This window comes from Callospermophilus lateralis, chromosome 9 (assembly GCF_048772815.1).
Source record: "Callospermophilus lateralis isolate mCalLat2 chromosome 9, mCalLat2.hap1, whole genome shotgun sequence".
Taxonomy (NCBI): Eukaryota; Metazoa; Chordata; class Mammalia; order Rodentia; family Sciuridae; genus Callospermophilus; species Callospermophilus lateralis.
In genome coordinates this window covers 25,819,859-25,835,794 of record NC_135313.1, presented here as the reverse complement: position 1 = coordinate 25,835,794, position 15,936 = coordinate 25,819,859, and the positions used below count along the sequence as shown (strand labels likewise).

General features: G+C 33.5%; 1 protein-coding gene across 9 annotated transcripts in view; it reads right to left on the bottom strand.

The window, feature by feature from the left end:
• Kansl1l (KAT8 regulatory NSL complex subunit 1 like) overlaps window positions 1–15,936 on the bottom strand; it is a 155,483-nt gene that overhangs the window by 95,659 nt on the left and 43,888 nt on the right. For 7 of the 9 annotated variants that reach the window (XM_076866799.2, XM_076866806.2, XM_076866805.2 and 4 more), the window contains exon 4: window positions 10,628–10,648. The exons of the other annotated variants lie outside the window; for them this stretch is intronic. In XM_076866799.2, the coding sequence (XP_076722914.2) occupies window positions 10,628–10,648 (21 nt within the window). The remainder of the gene's footprint in view (window positions 1–10,627; window positions 10,649–15,936) is intronic. 9 annotated transcript variants of the gene reach the window in all.

Here is a 15,936-nt window from a genome sequence, read left to right as displayed (position 1 = left end):
TAATATGATGTAATGCAGTCCACTGTTTGTCATATATAAAAACAAATTAAAATTAAAAAATTAAAAAAAAGAAAATGTGGTATATATACACAATGGAGTATTACTCAACCATAAAGGATGACTTTATGACATTTGCCAGGAAATTGATGGATCTGGAGATGAACATGCTAAGTGAAGTAAGCCAGTTCCAAAAAAAACCAAAGGCTGAATGTTTTCTCTGATAGGTGGAAATGAACCCACAATAACGGGTTGGGAGTGAGGGGAAAAACAGAAGTGCAATAGATTAAACAATGGAGAATAGAGGGAAGAGATGGTGGGATAAGAAAAGGAAAGACAGTGGAATGAATCTGACATAGTTTTCCCAGGTACTTATATGAAAACAACACAGTGAATCCCACCACCATGTACATCCATAAGAATGGGACTCTAACTAGAATAAGATATATTCTATGCTTGTATAATTATATCAAAATGGATTCTGTTGTCATATATAACTAAAAACAACCATAAGAATGGGATCCTAATTAAAATAAGTTATATTCCATGTATGTACATCAATATACTCTCTACTGTCATGTATATCTAAAAAGAATAAATTAAAAAAAAAATTTAAATGCATTAAAAAAAACCACAATCAGCTTAAAAGTCTTCAAGTTTGAGATATCCAAGGAGCATTCAAATAAAATGAAATGTATGCAATTAATTTAACACATATGGCTTCAACTATCCTAGAGAAGCTTATTAGGTTTTTAATTATATGTTCCAGAAAAGACAACAGTTCCTAATAATAATGCTAGGCCTCCCACTGGCCACTTCCCAACACCCCCAAGGTCCTCACAGAGAAAACACTATGTTTCAGTCCTATAAACCCAGGGAGCTGGAATGCACCATGGAGAAAAAGTCCAATTGGACTTCTTGCTGTTTATAGGGTAGCTGTGTTAATAATAAATACTCAGTCTTTCAACTCGTATGTGTTTTTTTTTAATCAACATCTTGCCACCTTTGCTTTATGTACACTTATTATTCTGAACCACTTGAAAGTGAGTTCGCTGGTGTCTTGATACTTTATTCCAAAATATGTCAGCATGGATCACATAAGAACAAGGACATTTTACTTTATTATTACAATAGCATTATCACACTCAAGGAATTTGATACTGCTACAGAAATATTACCTAAATACCCCTTATGTAGATTTCCTTAACTGTCCTAAAACTGTCCTGTGGTGTTTGTCATTATTGTTTTCCATATTGCTGAATTGTAAGGAACTGAAGGAAAGAGGGGGAATCTAAATACCTGTAGTATTTATTATTCTGTAGTAACACATTACAACTGATGTTTGGTAAAAATAGCAAACGTGTTACTTTTTAAAAAGTAATATAGTGATTGTATGTCAACTTTTCAACAAAGGAGATCTAATCATTGATCTCAATGACTATTTTTTTTAATACAAAAATATGACCATCAAGAACTTCTTTTGAATATGTTTCCTCAAATTTGTTGGGAATCAAATCCAGGACCTAGATACAATAGATACAGTATCATCAATCTCAAAAGCTCCTAAAAGTATTCATTTAAAATTTTTCTAAGTCTCTCACAAGGTTTTCCATAAGCACCTGCATGCAAAAGCAGCACAAGTTTTTATTATCATATCAATTTAATTACAATTCCCTTTGGTTTGATTGTAGTTTATATTACGGGCCATTCTATTTCAGATCAGATTTATTTCATAATTGCCATACTTACTGTATTACTTCTATGGAAAAATCTATTTTGAATATCAAAAGCCCAGTTTCCATACCTTTAAAACATATCTTTATATGAGAAGAGGAGCTCCTACAATTAGCGCAATAAGAATGATGTTTTTAAAATGCAATTAGGGAGACATATTCACCTCTATCATCTATTTTTCCCCTTAAAATATTGCCCTAGACAAAATTTAGCACGTGAAAAATGAGAGGTCCATGATGATCCACCACATGTTGTTGGCCATGATGATCCAAGAACATAGAAACAGATAAAGATTAAATCTTTTCGGGACAATATAGAGAATTAAGAGTCTGTTCCTAAAAACTTAGGAAAAGAAATCAGTTGTAGTAATCCCAGCTACGCCAGGAGGCTAAGGAAGAAGGATCACAAGTTCAAGGACAACCTCAGCAACTTAGTGAGACCCTGTCTCAAAAAATGAAAAAGTACTGGAGATGGAACGCAGTGGTAGAGTGCCCTGGGTTCAAGACTAAAAAAAATCAGGTAAAGAATGCTTTATTTATAGATACTAGACTATCCTAGATATTAGAAGAATATCTAATGATAGATATAAGATAAATAACAAAGATCTGGAATCTTTTTAGAAAACGAGTTACGTATAATAACAGAGAAGTAAAAACTCTAGTGTAAGATTAAAGCAAATCAACTGTTCTAGAAAAGACAATAGTTCCTGATAATAATGCTAGGTCTTCCACTGGCCACTGCCCAACACCCCCAAAGTCCTCAAAGAGAAAACACTATGTGTCAGGCCTATAAATCCAGAGACCCAGGAGGACAAGGCAGGAGAATCTCAAGTCAATATCAATGTCAGCAATTTAGAGAGAACCTGTCTCAAAATTTAGAAAAATTAAAAGGGCTGGAGGATATAGCTCAGCAGAAGAGCACCCCTAAGTTTGATCCTCTATATCACATGGAAAGAGAGAGAGGAGAGAAACCCTGTGTGGAAAAATAAATAATAGCCTCAGGAACATCTTTTTTATTCACATAAAGCCACCAAAGCTAATCTCAAGCAAACATTTAAATGAAAAATTTTAAATCACCAAAATACACAATGTGAGAGCCATTTTTCAATTAATTTTTTTTTCAGTAACTCAAGAAGCTATAAGAGCAGAGACAGTATTGTTTTCCCTATGTAGCATAATAGGTCAACTAAATTATAAATAAAAAAATTAAACATCATGATTAATTCCTAAGAAATGTAAAGAGAAACTATGAAAATAAAATAAATATTGTGCTCCAATAGCATATTTGTTTGGTATTTTCTAAAAAATAAACATAATGTTATTTTTGTTGTTGTTGAATCGGGAATCAAATCCAGGACCTAGTCCATGAGAGGCAAGTTCTCTATCACCAAAGTACACCTCCAGTCCTCATAATACTATTTAAAAAAATTTTTTTTTTAGTTTTTGATAGACCTTTATTTTATTTATTTATATGTGGTGTTGAGAATCAAATCCAATGCCTCACATATGTGCCGCAGTCTGGCTGGGCACAATTCAGGAGCCACTTGTCAAAAGAAACTAACTTTATTTTTAGAACCACACAAGATAAACAAAACAGCTCCTCAGGAAAAAACCCTCAGAGCCCAACTGCCACCACCGGCTTCCCACACCACACACCCCAACCGGCTTCTTCCTCCCACAATCCTCCTGCTCTTGAGGCCGATTGGCTGGGTCGCATGGGCGGAGCCAAAAAAGTCCCACAATGAGCAGCTCCGTGGTCTGAAAGGGCAGGGAAACAGCCCAATGAGCATCACTGCAGAGGAGCCAATCAGCTAGATGTTGCTAGATGTTGCTGGGGCCGCTGTGAGCCAATCATCAGCTGGTAGTCTGAAAGTTTGCTGGAGCCCCTTCGGCTGTGGCTCTCAACATCTCCCCCTCTCTGTTTAAACAACAAGCATGTGGCTTAGGGACCGTGCCTGCCTTAGGTTGTCCAATAGTACATATGGTCCTTACCCGTTATCGGATGAGCTGACCTCAAGGCGTCAGCCTCCTGTCTTAGGATGGTACCATAGTAATTGGATCTTACCCGTCACTGACTACCGGTCCAGTATACAGCCACACCTGTGTGGAGGTCTTCGTACCAGCGGGGGGGTGAGGTTCTTTGCCTCACCTCTGTTGGCCCCCAAATTTTAGCTGAACGATCATGACAAGCAGAAGGGAGGAAGATACACCAAGCCAATTGACGGCTCCTTTTGGAAAAATTGTACCACCGATGACATCATCAGCAAAAATACCCCAACACTACCACAAGTCGCTGCACTAACAGATAGTTCACAATGCATATAGGTGAGTTCAAAATGCAAACAAGTGATCCAGGTAAGTTCTGTAAGCAGTTCAGTGATGGCTATTGCAGAAGCTGTAGATTGGTTTTATCTTTGTCTTCATGCACTGGGATGAAGATAGGAATTCAGGCAATAATGGCTAAAGAAAAAATTATGTAACATTCCAGAAGGCACTAAAAGAAAACAATTTTCTTAACAATTTACATTGTCTTCACTGGCACTGGGATGAAGATAGGAATTCTGGCAATAATGGCTAAAGAAAAATTTATGTAACATTCCAGAAGGCACTAAAAGAAAACAATTTTCTAAATAATGGCTAAGGAAAAAAGTGCTCAACCCAGCCCTTGTAATACTATTTTTAAGAGAACAAAGAGCTAGATACAAATCTAACCTAAATAAAGAGAAACATAAGGTCAAATCAATTATCACTGGGAAGTTTAGATTTCTTTCCTTAAAATCATTTATAGGCATTATAAAAACATATAATCAAGCTCTTTAAAAAATGTAAACACCAATTACCTAGTATTGCTAGGATATATAGAATATTAAAATATCCTTTCTCTCAGTTGGTAGAGTACTTGCCTCATATGCAAAAGGCTATGGGTTCAATCTCCAGCATCACAAAAAAAAAATCTTTTCTCAAGTGAAAGGATTATGAATCAGACTTTCTAGATTCAAATATAAAACTCAGTCATCAATTTAACTGGGAACTCATATTCTTGGAAATTTCCAAGTTGTTTTATGCTTAATTTATTCTTAGAACTGTATTTACTATAAAAATGAATGTGGGGGGCTGGGGTTGTAGCTCAGTGGTAGAGTGCTCGCCTAGCATGTATGAGGCACTGGATTCGATCCTCAGAACCACATAAATGTTAAATAAAGATATTATGTCCACCTAAAACTAAGAAATAAAATATATATATTTTTAAAAATGAACGTGATATTATATCCACTAAAGAAAATGATCAAGAGGAAATGTAGTGGTACCCCCTTTCTCTACAGAAAAGTCTTAATTGGGCTGCTCCAGAAATCTTCACCTTGGCTGATTTTGGGACTGTCAGCAAAAGAGTCTCTGCAAAAGAGTTCCATGTAGATAAACTGTTGCCCTGTTTTACTTGGCCAGGAAAATAATAGCACTCCAGGTGCTGGACACCTCCTTACTAGTTTTTCACAAATGTATCCAGTATAGTAGTTTGTAGAAATATGCAAACAAGGCCTCTGGCCTTGAGCTGGGCTTCACAGAGATGTCTACATTTTTAAGATAAGAGAAGATACCAATTAGGCTCCATGGTAACAGCTGGTATAGAGAAGAAAGGAGAGAGAAAGTCTCCCCTTCTCAGGTGTTGCCCAAAACAGTGAACGAAAAAGCTGCTTTTATGTGAACTTTTGCAGACTGTGAACTTCTGAGCCCCTCCCCTTACATGCTGGGTATAAAATTCTGAAACTACCTGAACTCGGGTTCAGGGGATTGATTGATTACAGCAAAAGCTGTGCCCTCTGAACCTGGCTGCAGCCAAATAAAACTGTTTCCTGCCATCTTTGGTGACTTCACTTGTCTGTCCCTACAACAGAAAGATTATCTGGTGATCTCTAAAGGATTAGAAAATCACTATAACTGAAGGATCCTGAAAAGAATGAGTGAGGAAAAAAGTAAGTATATTAAATTTAATATAAAATTTCATATGACTGTATGACTGATGTGATTCTATAGCATGTACAATCAGAAAAATTAGAAATTATACCCAATTTACATATATCAAAGTGTATAAATGCATTTTACTGTCATTCTACTGTCATGTATAACTAATTAAAACAAATTCAAAAATTTAAAAAATAGATGAAAAAAATTTCCTTTGGGTAACTTTTTTTTTTTTTTTTTTTTTTGGTGCTGGGGATTGAACCTAGGATCACTATACTACTACTGGCTTATATCCTTTATTTATTTTTTTTTTTTGAGACAGTGTTTTGCTATATTGCTATATAAAGATGTTGCTAAGTTGCTGAGGTTGGCCTTGAACTTGGGACCCTCCTGCCTCAACCTCCTGAGTCACTGGGATTACAGGAGTGCACCCCCCTTCCCAACTCCCATCAGGAAAATTCTTGAACATGGCTCCTTCAAATCGAATAGGCCCTAAGTATGAAATTTTATGTCTATACTTCTATTCATCTTCCTGCAGACATCGAAACCATGTCCTATGAGGTATTACATAATCATACTTTCCTAGCTTTCTCTCCCATTCCTGTATGACTCACAATTTTAGTTCCTTTAAATACTGTATTACCATTCCTGAAATTGTATTCTTGTATGCCTTCAAACCTAAAGGAATGTCTCTCTCTACTTATATCAGTTCATCAAGTAAAGCACTATTTATCCTCCAATGCATACTGAGATATCACTTATTTCTCTTCATGTTTTCTCTGACCCTTACTAAGTAGTCTGTTAGTTCTACATCTTATTAAAAACATGTATTCCTGGACATAATACGTCATATTGCATCTAATGGTTTACATGTTCTCTCTCCCTTATCAGAATATAAACTCATGATATAGCCTAAAATGTATTAGTCTTTGTTCATGCGCAGACCCTAGGTGTGGATGGACTAATCATATTGTTCAAAGACTGATTCCTTTTCTTTTCAGCTTTTTCTTTCAGTCTAATTCCCATCAATATAATAACATTATCTTCAGCAAGTCTCCTATATCACCACGTCGAAAAAATCTACCCACAAAAACAAAGTTACAAAGAGATATTTAGCAATAGTTAAATAGGACTTTATGGGATTACATGAGAACTCTTCATATTATTAGTTCTATGGGAAAACAGAATTTCAAAAGCAGCCTATAATTTTCAATACGTCAAGTATCAAGCAGCCTATAATTTTAGGGAAGCAATGTATTTTTAAGCTAGGAAAATACCATGTTAAAATTTCCCTGGCTGGAATTAATATGGCATTTATTTATGTGTCATGATGTGCTTAATTTTTATCCCCATTAAACTGAAGTCCCTAAAAATGTGATAACTCTGCAAGTTTTTATTTACCACTGTGTATCCTAAGCACATATTAGATGTCTATTTGTGAAAGGAAAGAAGGGAAAGAGTGAAGGAGAGAGGGATGAAAATAAAAAGAAAAGAGAAAAGAATAAATCTTATTTAAATTTTTTTTAACATAACATTTGATTTAATTGTCATCGCTACTGAAATAACTCCAAATCTATATCTTGTTATAGATCTAATTTCTCTGATATCTTATATTTCCAACTCCTTTAAAATATCTCAACATAAATGTCTAATAAAAATTGTCAATCTGTGAAAAGGTTCATTTTGTCAAATTTCCTATAAATTAAGCCATTTTAGGAAACTGCAGACCAATAACTAAGGGAAGAGAAGGATTAAAATTCTAATCACTTGGGGGATACTGAAAACATAACCAATGACCAATATTTTCCTATGTCTATGTATGTGTTTGTGCAGGGCAGAGGTGGGAGAAGAATTTTGGTAATTGTCACAAGTATATGATTTGAAAAGGCACCACAAGGGTCATCTTATTCTTCAAAAACATACATTCTAAGTGATCATTAGGCTCAAAGCTTGAAGTGGTCTTTGAGAATATGTGGCTTTTATCTCTATCCCCACATAAAATCTTTCTGGTAATTTTCTTATATCTTAATATTTACCTCCAGAGTTACTATTATACATTACTCTGTTCTCATCTTGATTACATACTAGAACTGCTAGAAAACAATTCCCTCCCACACCCTTTCTTCACTGATGTATCATATACTATGGTATCATGACATTACTGAAATGAAAAAAAATATATTTTTTTAAATATCATTTTTTTATTATTGTTGTTTGCTTTTTATGTGGTGATGGGGATTGAACTCAGGGCCCCATGCATGCTAGCCAGGTGCTTTACCACTGAGCTATTTCCATAGCCCCAAGAAATATATATTCTATACTGAATTATAATCCTAGAAAATACTTTAAATATAATCTGATTAATTAATTCCTCAAGCAAACATTCAAGTGCATCTCCAGGACTTTTCCTTCATCATAAGTCCCATAGCACTATAATCATACTTGTTATGTTTATTTTCTCCCTTATATTATAGCTATTTATCATATAAGGAAAACACTATTACTTATTTTAAGATTTTTTACCTCTTGTAATGTACTTTCTCTTTATTCCTAATACCCTTATTTGTAAAAATGAATTTCATGCTTACCAATAATTAAGGTCTTGTAAATTTTAAATGAAATAATACATGTAAATTGCTTAAAATAGTTCCTTGTGTATTTTAGACATTCCATTATAGCTTACTGTTGTTATATAATCATCAAAAGTAATATATTAAGCTGGGTATGGTGGTACACAACTATAATCTCAGCTACTCAGAGGCTGAGGCAAAAGGGCTACAAAATTGAGGCCAGCTTGAATGACACAATAAGACGTTATCTCAAAATTTATAAAGAGATGGGGATATAGCTCAGTGGCAGAATTGCCAAACATATGCTAGACCACAGGTTTAATCGCCTGTACCAAAAAAAAAAAAAAAAAAGGAATGTTGAGATCAAGGTAGATAGAAAATTGAACATGATTATCTATTAGACACTGAATAAATAAAATGGAGAAAGACAAAGACAGAGATAGTTAAAAGACAATTTCTACTTAGAATTAAACCAAAATTCCTAGCCTATGCAATAAAGGAAGAAAAAGAAATTTTTAAAAAACACAGATATCATTATCTTACTCATACATAGTCATGAGTTTTCTTAGAGTGAGAAACTTTAAGTAACTTATATAAAGGCTACCAGTTCTAACAAGAATCTAGAAAGATCACAGGATACTCGACCAACATTCGGAAATCAACTCTATTTTTATAATCAGGTAATAAAGACTAGAAAGTTAAAAAAAAAAGAAAGAAAAAGAAAAGGAAAAACCTTTACACTTAAAACCCACAAAAAATTGCTAAGAAAAAATTAAAGATCTAAATAAATGGAAATAATACATATTCATTGACTCCAATATCCCATATTGATAAAATGTAAATTCTCTACACATTGAATATAATCTGAAATAAAATACCAAAAGAAAGCTTTATATAAAATAACAAATTAATACTAAACTTTCTATGGAAATAAAATATCTAATCACTGAATTGATTTTGAAAAAGAACAAAGTTGAAGAGCTTACACTATCTACTATCAAAGTTCATTATAAAACTGTCAAGGCAGTGTAATTTTGACATGGAGATGGGAAGGCAGGTAAAAAAAATCAACGGAAAAAAATAAAACATATAGAAACAAACCTATATATAGATATAGATAGATAGATAGATGGCCAATTGATTTTTTTACAAAGATAAAAAGTTAGTAAAATGGGCAACATGGTATTTTTATGGAATGGTGTTGAATCATCCAGATTCATCAGTTTAGAAAATCAATCAGAAATTCTTCCATTGGAATGTACTTAGGTTCTCCTAACTCTAAACATACATTAAAATTAATTCAAACTAACTATGGAACTATGAATAAAAGCCAAAGCTTTTAAGATACTTTAGGAAAAAACATAAAGAAAAATATTTGCTACCTTTGTTATCTTTGTGTCTTAGAAAGGACATAGCACAAAAAATAAAACAAAATAACTGACAGACTGGATTGCATCAAAATTAAAAAATTTGCCTATTGAAAGACACAATTAAGGAAATGGAAAGGGAAACCATATGGTGGAAGAAAATATATGTCTGACAAATGATGTGTTCATAATATACAAAGTACTCTGATGACTATAATAAGTGGATTACAACTCAGTTAAAAGATGAGCAAAAGATTTAAACAAATACTTCGCAAAAATCAGTAAATGAATGGTGTTAGAAAATCCTCTCCATCATTAGTCATCAGAAAATAAAATAAAATAAATGAAACCAAAGAGATACCATTATACTTTCATCAAGTTGACAAAATGTAAGACTAATAGTGCCATGTGTGAAAGGAAATATTCATACCTTATTGGCAACAGTGTAGAGCATTATAGTCACTTTCAAAAACAGTTTTGCAGTTTTCTTAAATATTTAAACCTACTTTCTATGACCCAATAATTCTACCTTTATTTTATCAAGGAAAATAAAATGTATGGCTATGCAAAAACTTATAAAAATATTTATTTACTAGCATTTACTCATTGTATGCTAGGTTGAGATACACCTTCCAGCTAGGTATATCTAGCTACAAAGAAGCTAAATGGGATTCCTACAAAGAAGCACAATTCTTAGTGATAATCTCACAATAATAAATAAAAAAGAGGAGATAATCTATATGTATAAGAGCCAAAGGCCATCACAAACCATAAGTTTGCTCAAAACTGTAAACAACCCAAATGCTAATGAGTCGATAAACTAACAAATTGATAAATATCCATAAAATAGAGTACTATACACTAAGGAATAAAATATTAATGCATACAAAATCATGAATCCCAAAATGTTATGCCATTTTCAAACAAAATAATGTGTGCTATGATATGAGTCCAGTAGTTATAAAAAACTACAAAAAATACAAATATGGTTTATACTTACAGAAAATATATCTGAGGTTTCCTGGGGCATCACAGTGGGGAGTGGAGGAGATTGGGGAAAGGTATGAAGAGAAGGAGAAAGAAAACTCAAATTACTAAAATCCATGATTAAAAAAGGAAATATCACAACGGACACTATAGAAATACAGAAGAAAATTAAAAACTATTTTGAAAATTTGTACTCCAATAAATAGAAAATATCAAACACATTGACAAATTTCTAGAGTCATGTGATTAACCAAAGTGAATCAGGACAATATACACAGGTTAAACAGATCAATTTCAAGCAATGAAATAGAAGACACCATAAAATACCTACCAACCAAGAAAAGCCCAGGACCAGATAAAATCACAGCTGAGTTCTAAAAGACCTTCAAAGAAGAAATAATACCAATACTCCTCAAATTATTCCATGAAATAGAAAAAGAAGGAACACTTCCAAATTCATTCTATGAGGCTGATATCACCCTGATTCCAAAATCAGACAAAGGCACATCAAGGAAAGAATACTTGAGATCAATATCTCTAATGAACATAGATGCAAAAATTCTCAATAAAATTCTGGCAAATTGCTTCCAAAACATATTAAAAAGATAGCGTACGACAATTGAGTGGGGTTCATCCCAGGGATGCAAAGTCGGTTCAACATACAAAAATCAATAAATGTAATCCATCACATCAATAGATATAAATATAAGAATTATGCAATCATCTCAATAAACGCAGAAAAAGCATTCAACAAAATACAGACCTCTTCATGTTCAAAACACTAGAAAAACTAGGTATAATAGGAACATATCTCAACACTGTAAAAGCAATCTATGCTAAACCGCAGGCCAACACCATTCTAAATGAAGAAATATTGAAAGCATTCCCTCTAAAAACTGGAACAAGACAGGGATGCCCTCTTTCACCACTTCTATTTAACACAGTCCTTGAAACTCTAGCCAGAAAAATTAGACAAATGAAAGAAATTAAAGGGATAGAAATAGGAAAAGAAGAACTCAAAACTATTTCACTATTTGCCAATGAAATGATTCTATACTTACAGGACCTCAAAAATTCCACCAGAAAACTTCTAGAACTAATAAATTAATTCAGCAAAATAGCAGGATATAAAACCAACACCCATAAATCAAATGCATTTCTATACATCAGTGATGAATCCTCCAAAAGAGAAATTAGAAAAACTACCCCATTCACAATAGCCTCAAAAAAAAAAAAAAAGAAAAGAAAGAAAAAAAACTTGGGAATCAACTTAACCAAAGAGATGAAAGACCTCTACAATTAAAACTACAGAACACTCTAATGAAGAAATTAAACATTAACTTAGAAAATGGAAAGATCTCCCCTGTTCTTGGATAGGCAGAATTAATATTGTCAAAATGACCATACTACCAAAGGACTACACAGATTTAATACAATTCCCATCAAAATCCCAATGACATTCCTCATAAAAATAGAAAAAGAAACTATGAAATTCATTTGGAAAAAATCAAAGATCCAGAATAGTCAAAGTAATAACATTTATAGCAATTAGAGAAATGCAAATCAAAATTACTCTAAGATTTCATCTCATTCCAGTCAGAATGGCAGTTATTAAAAATACCAGCAACAATAAGTGTTGGTGAAGATGTAGGGGGAAAAGGCACACTCTTGAACATTGGTGGGTGGGACTGAAAATTGGTGCAATCAATCTGGAAAGCAGCATGGAGATTCCTTAGAAATCCTGGAATGAAACTATCATTTGACTCAGCTTTCGCACTCCTCAGTATACACCCAGAGAACTTAAAATCATCATACTATAGTGACACAGCCACATTAATGTTTATAGCAGCACCATTCACAATAGCTAAATTATGGAACCAACCTAGATGTCCTTCAATAGATGATAAATAAAGAAACTATGGTATATACACATAATAGAATATTACTCAGCATTAAAAAAATAAAATCATGGCATTTGCAGGTAAATGGATGGAGTTGGAGAATATGATGCTAAGTGAAGTAAGCCAAGACCAAAAACGAAAGGCCAAATGTTTTCTCTGATAAGTGGATACTGATCCTTAAGGGGGCTAGGGGTGCATGGGAGAAAAGGAGGAACTTTGGATAGGGCAAAGGGGAAGGAGAGGAAGCTAGGGAGTATGGGGGTAGGAAAGATTGTGGAAAGAGATGGATACTATTACCCTAAGTACATGTATGAAGACAAGAATGGTGTGACTCTACTTTGTATACAGAGACATGAAAAACTGTGCTCCATTTGTGTACTATGAATTGAAATAGATTCTGCTGTTATATATAAGAAATTAGAACAAATAAATTAACTAATTAAAAAAAAACTTCCCAAATTTGAAGAAAGACATGAATACCCAAGACTCCTAACAAGCTCTAAGTAAGATCAAATCAAAGAGATCCACACAGAAGTAAATTATTATCAAACTAGTGAAACACACACACACACACACACACACTCACACACAAAAAGGAATCTTGAAAGCAACAAGAAAGAAGCAACTTATAAGGGATTATCAGTAATATCATCAACAGATTATTAGCAGAAACTGTAAGCAAGAAAGCAGTGGAACAAAATATTCAAAGTGCTAAAACAAAGAAACAACAACAAAAAATCTTTGCACCAAGCATTCTATATAGTACTCTCCACTTATCTTTGGTTTTGCTTTTAGCAACTTTAGTTACCTATAGTCAACCATGGTCTGAAACTATTAAATGGAATACTTCAGGAATATGTATGCAAATAGTAACCAAGAAAGAGAAGGGATGGCTATACTAATATCTGACAAAATAGATTAATTAAAAAATAAGATATAAAGGGCATAATATATTAATAAAATACAATATAATAAGATATAACAATTATAAACATTTATACAATTAATAATAGATTTCAATATGTATGAAATAAGAACTAACAGAATTGAAGGGAGAATCAAAAGTTCTATGCTAACAGTTGGAGATTTCTATTACCCACTTCTTAATAAAGGACAGAATTAAGTCCACACAGTACTTAAACAATACAATAAGGCAACTGAATTTAACAGACATATATAGAACTCTACCCAACAACAGCATATAGGTTCTTCTCTATTAAACATGGGACATTTTCCAGAACACACCATATGTTGAAAAGAAAGATATCATTAAAAGTATATTTTTCAGGGGCTGGGGTTATGGCTCAGCAGTAGAGCACTCGCCTCACACGTGCAAGGCCCTGGGTTCGATCCTCAACACCACATAAAAATAATAAAATAAAGTTATTGTGTCCAACTACAAAAAAAAGTATATTTTCCAACTAGAAGTCAAAATAATAGAAGTAAAACTAGAAAATTCAAAAATTTTGTAGAATATATACAATATACACTTAAACAACCAGTTGATCAAAGAAAAAAAATCACAAGGGAAAATAGAAAATACTTAGAGATGAATGAAAATGAAAATGCAACACACCAAACTTATGGAATACAGCATGAGTAGTGCTAAGGGGGAAATTTATAGCAGTAAACACATTTTTTAAAAAAGAACAAAAATCTGAAATAACAACCTAACTTTACAAATAAAGGAATTGTAGAGCTGGGGTTGTGACTCCAGAGGTCTTGCCTGGCATGTGTGAGGCACTGGGTTCGATTCTCAGCACTGTGTATAAATAAATGAACAAAATAAAGGCCCATTAAAAAAAAAATAAAGGAATCTCTTTAAAAAAACAAAAAACAAATAAAGGAATTGTAAAAAGGAAAACAGTAACCAGTTGATTTCACTTTAAATCAACTTATAACTAGGAAGAAGACTCAGTGAGTAATCAAAAATCTCCTAACAAAGAAAAGCTCTGAACTTGATGGCTTTACTGCTTCACAATTAAGGAAAAATGGATACCACCTCTATTCAACATAGTACTAGAAGTTCTAGTTAGGGTAATTGGACAAGAAATAAATGGCATTAAAATTGTAAATAAATTAGTAAAATTATCAGTTTTCAGATGATGTAGAAAATCCTAAAAATTCCACAAAAAAACTGTCAGAATTCATAAATTAATTCAACAAAATAGAAGCCTAAAAAGTTAACAAATAAAAGTTAGTTACATTTCTATATACTAACAATGAACAATCTGAAAAGAAAATTAGAAAACTCTATTTACAATAGTATTAAAAAGAATAAAATAATAAAAAAATAACAATTTTTTTATTAGTTGTTCAGAACATTACAAAGCTCATGACATATCATCTTTCATACATTTGATTCAAGTGGGTTATGAACTCCCATTTTTACCCCAAATACAAATTGCAGAATCACATCGGTTACACATTCACATTTTTACATAATGCCATATTAGTGACTGTTGTATTCTGCTACCTTTCCTATCCCCTACTATCCCCCCTCCCCTCCCCTCCCATCTTCCCTCTCTACCTCTTGTGCTGTTGTTCAGTTCTCTCCTTTGTTTCCCCCCCTTTCCCCTCACAACCTCTTCTATGTATTTTGTGTAACATTGAGGGTCTCCTACAATTTCCATATGTTTTCCCTTCTCTCTCCCTCTCTCTCCCCCCAATCGTCTTTGTTTAATGTTAATCTTTTCCTCATGCTCTTCCTCCCTGTTCTGTTCTTAGTTGCTCTCTTTATATCAAAGAAGACATTTGGCATTTGTTTTTTAAGAATTGGCTAGCTTCGCTTAGCATAATCTGCTCTAATGCCATCCATTTCCCTGCAAATTCTATGATTTTATCATTTTTTAGTGCTGCGTAGTACTCCATTGTGTATAGATGCCACATTTTTTTTTATCCATTCATCTATTGAAGGGCATCTAGGCTGGTTCCACAGTCTAGCTATTGTGAATTGTGCTGCTATGAACATCGATGTGGCAGTATCTCTGTAGTATGCTCTTTTAAGGTCCTCAGGGAATAGTCCGAGAAGGGCGATAGCTGGGTCAAATGGTGGTTCCATTCCCAGCTTTCCCAGGAATCTCCATACTGCTTTCCAAATTGGCCGCACCAATTTGCAGTCCCACCAGCAATGTACAGTGTACCCTTTTCCCCACATCCTCGCCAGCACTTATTGTTGTTTGACTTCATAATGGCTGCCAATCTTACTGGAGTGAGATGGTATCTTAGGGTGGTTTTGATTTGCATTTCTCTGACTGATAGAGATGGTGAGCATTTTGTCATGTACTTGTTGATTGATTGTATGTCCTCCTCTGAGAAGTGTCTGTTCAGGTCCTTGGACCATTTGTTGATTGGGTTATTTGTTATCTTATTGTTTAATTTTTTGAGTTCTTTGTATACTCTGGATATTAGGGCTCTATCT